This window comes from Dama dama, chromosome 2 (assembly GCF_033118175.1).
Source record: "Dama dama isolate Ldn47 chromosome 2, ASM3311817v1, whole genome shotgun sequence".
NCBI classification, from domain to species: domain Eukaryota; kingdom Metazoa; phylum Chordata; class Mammalia; order Artiodactyla; family Cervidae; genus Dama; species Dama dama.
In genome coordinates, this window is record NC_083682.1 from 44,402,133 (window position 1) to 44,406,083 (window position 3,951).

At 45.8% G+C, this 3,951-nt stretch overlaps 1 protein-coding gene across 1 annotated transcript; it reads left to right on the top strand.

Moving 5' to 3' along the window:
* Window positions 1–581: 581 nt before the first annotated feature.
* Window positions 582–1,838, top strand: LOC133068647 (upstream-binding factor 1-like protein 1). The gene has a single exon (XM_061159754.1). The coding sequence runs from the start codon at window positions 582–584 to the stop codon at window positions 1,836–1,838; it is 1,257 nt and encodes a 418-aa protein (XP_061015737.1).
* Window positions 1,839–3,951: the final 2,113 nt, after the last annotated feature.

The following is a 3,951-nucleotide window of genomic DNA, read 5'->3' on the forward strand; positions in this document are numbered from 1 at the left end:
TGTTTTCATCGCCTTAGGAAACGAATCAAATTTCCTGATATTCCAACTTCTCAGCACTTGGTCCTTCTTGGGGATTTTGACCATTCTTGTCCATGTGCTGTGGTATCTCATTGCTATTTTAAAGCCCTCTTGCTTGTCAGGCATTTTTATTTTTAACTTCCCTTCCCTTTCTCTCATCCTTTGTCCCTTGAGTGAGTCCCCAAGCTTTTGTTCATTTCTATGTAAAACCCACTGTGGTGAGACTGGAAGGCAAGTTGGGGTCAGGCCTGAGGATTTTCAATTGTGAAAAGAAGCTTCATAATGCTCACAGGACTCTCAACTCAGAGGTTGGGCGGGTTTTCATTTACGTTCTTGAGGGTAAATGAAATGACAGAAGGGACGTATGCCAGGCGGGCGGTGCTTCTCGCCTGTGTCACATAGGAGAGTAACTTCCCTTTTCTTTCTCCACAGAAACGGAGGATCGCACACATTGCAGGACTTCAGAAATAACTCACCTACTGAATCTTGAGAGTGAAGAAGCTGAAGATTCTGCTGAGGTGTCCGAACTGCTGGGATCACATAAGTGTCCCAAAGACCCAGAAATGGCGATGCCTAAACGCCAAGATGACTGGTCCAAGGAAGACATTGTGCAGTTACTGGAATGTATGGAGAAAAACATTCCATCCAGTGACGGGCACACGTTCAAAAAAACCCAGTCAGTGATGGACTGGGAAAAAGTAGCTTTTAAAGATTTTTCTGGGGAAATGTGCAAACTCAAATGGTTAGAGGTTTCCCATAAGGTGAGAAAGTTTCGCACACTGAAAGAATTAGTCCTGGAAGCTAAGGAAAATGTTAGCAATCCTTCAAAAAAACACAAAAAAACACAGAAAACACAAGAAAACACCAGAAAACACAAGAAGCAAGCTTATTTGTTCAAGAAGTCCCTGACAGCTTACCGCCACATTTCCCAAGTGATGCGACCCCAGTACATCCAAAAACACCCCAAGATAAGCAACCAGGAGCTGACCAGGGATCTGTCTGAGGAACACAGGAAGGTGACTGAGCAGCTGAGGGTGAAACACACTCAGGATCTTGAGAAAGAGAAAAAGGATTTTAGGGAGAAAATAGCTCTGTTCAGAGAACAGCACCCTGATCTAGTCCCAAACCCCAAGAAATCTGGTGTCGCCCAAAGAAGTGAAATGAAAGTGCCAGAGAAGTTTCAGGAGACTGTTGAAAAAGTGAAGTCTCCCCAAGAAAAAAGTTTACCCATGAAGTGGAAATTCCAGGGAGAGCCCAAGAAGCCCCCGATGAATGGCTATCACAAGTTCCACCAGGATCTCTGGTCAAGCAGGGAGCTGAAAGTGGTGCCCCCGAGGGAGCGCATGGTGGAGATCAGTAGACGCTGGCAGCGGGTCCCCCAGGACCAGAAGGAGCTTTATAAGAAGCAGGCGGAGGGACTGCAGACACAGTACAAGGTGGACCTTGATCTCTGGCTCAGGACTCTGTCTCCTGAAGAATATGCTGCTTACAGAGAGGCGACCTGTGCTAAGCGTAAGAACATGAGCATGACGGGGGGCCCGAACCCCAAGATTAGAAGGATGGGTCTGCAGTCCCCATCATCAGGAAATCCTCAAGGAATGCTTAGAGAGGACCCGGGGCTTCAGGCTGCAGAGTTGGCATCATCAGACACGATTGGAGAACATTCTCCTGCCTCAGGGAGATCAGAAGAAAATGAGGAAGAGGAGGAAGACAGCTCCTCAGCCCCCAGCAGTGAGGATGAAGATGGAGATTCTGAGCCAGAGGAGCGCAGCTCCAGCTCCTCATCCTCAGGGGACTCCTCTGACTCGGATTCCGACTGAGTTTAGTTCACAACCTGAATGGACAGAATTTTCAGCAAAAGTTCATCGGCTCTTCTCTCTATGCCTTTTCATTGCCTTCCTTCTTTCCTTCCCTCTTCATACAAAGTGGGACCTGTTGGAAAGAAGGCATCTTGTGCTGTAATTTCTGGCCTCTCCATCTACCCCAAGTTCACCCCGAGAGAAAGTCAATGCAATGACGCCCCCTGAAATTAACCCTGAGCTGACAGGGCTGCGAGGCACCCTGGACTAGATTGAGCTCCCTGAACTGGAAAGGTTTGCTCTCCTTACCCTCTGCCTACCAGACATGTGAGGGGCTCCAAGGGTCTGTGAGCCCCCTTCTCTGTGACCTTGTCCCTCAGGACTCAGGCAGTGAGCTGGGGAGGGAAGATCTGATTGACTGGAAGTAGGAGATTTGCCTTAAAGAAAACTGTCCGGACCTGATGTCTCTGCCCCGTCTCTCTGAGGTGAGGAGCTGGCCCTTCCTTACCTTGGAAGTGGGACCAGCATGTGGGCAGCAGCATTTCCATGTGTGTGTGCATCCCGTTAACTGCCTGTGAGATTTCTCACTGATCAAAACCTCGAAATTAAAAATGTGTAACCCTCCACCTGAATCAGCTTTTCCTTAAAACCAGCCTCCTTTGACACAGTGGCCCTGAGTTTGCAGGCCATGTCTGAATTTCTGCAGGTTTCTGTCCCAACCCCTTCTTCCTGCTCCAGGTTGTAAGTGAATCATGTTTTTACCACAGACTCAAACTGTATTATATTATGACTTATATATTTGTGTGTCAATATTTTAATTCACACTTACTAAACAGTTTGGGAATTCATCTACCACTATGACACATTTTTATTTTGGTTTATTGATGTATTTGAAAGTGTATTTAAAGCTATTGCCATCTCATTAAACTTTTTTTTTTTTCTAAACTTCCCTGGCTATTTTCATTTTTTAATTCTCATGGACAGTTAGTATCATACAAGTATTGTTCTTGTATATGAAAAGTGTTGAATTTGGAGAGTTCCTCTTCATCCACGATGTCTTAGTGGAATATTTTATTCTTCATGAATATACAGCTGGGAACTTACTGTAAAGCACATGGAACTCTGCTCAATTTTGTGTGGCAGCCTGGATGGGAGGGAAGTGTGGGAAAGGATGGACACAAGTATATTTACGGCGAGCCCCTTTGCTCTTTACCTGACATTACCACAATAGTATCACTTCTCTCTTCTCTCTCTCATTTTTTTTTTTTTAAACAGATTAATTTACTTGGTTTTCACTGAGCTTCGTGTTCTTGCAATGCAGGGGATGTTTCCAGTTGCGGGGCCTGGGGCAAATCAGTGCTCGGGCTTCTCCCTGGGGTGGTTTCCCTGATTTGGGGGCAGGGCCCTAGAGCAGTGGCTCAGTAGTTTTGACACATGGGCTTTGGTGCTCCAGCGCCTTTGAGATTTTCTGGAACCAGGAATCAAACCCATGTCCCCTGCATGGGAAGGCAGATTCTTAACCACTAGACCAGCAGGGAAGACCTACCACAGAATTATAACTGGCTATACTGCAATACAAATAAAAACTGTTTAAAGAAACAGGCCAGAAAATGCACATACTTGATGAATATAGGCTAAAATTCTGAATTTTCTAATAGAAGAAGACAACATTGGTTAAAATACTAAAATATGTATTTATCTGTTGCTTCAGCTATAAATGAACTGGGAATAAAACTCCAGCCTTAGAGGATCTAATTTAAGATTAGATTTAGTGCTTCCAAAACGACTTGCTCACAGTTCATTCACACCCGCAAAATGTGAAGTGGATTTCTTTCCTTTAGGAAAATCTAAACATATTTTTTGGTTGAAAAGACTCAGGGAGGAAAGCAGGAAGCACTGCTCACTGCCTGCCAGACAGCTTCTCCTTTTCACTCTAGAAATGGGATTGAAGCCAGGAATCTAGCAACTCAACCCCAGAGATGTGTCTGCCTCTTTGGCTGTGGGACCCAGCTGCTCCACGTCATTAAACCTTCCTTCTCAGAACCTGCCCAGCCTGCACTTCCGACCCCTTCACTGTAGAAGGACAGGTGCGGGGCAGCAGCAGGAGGAAAGCGGGGGTCAGGGACTCACCTCT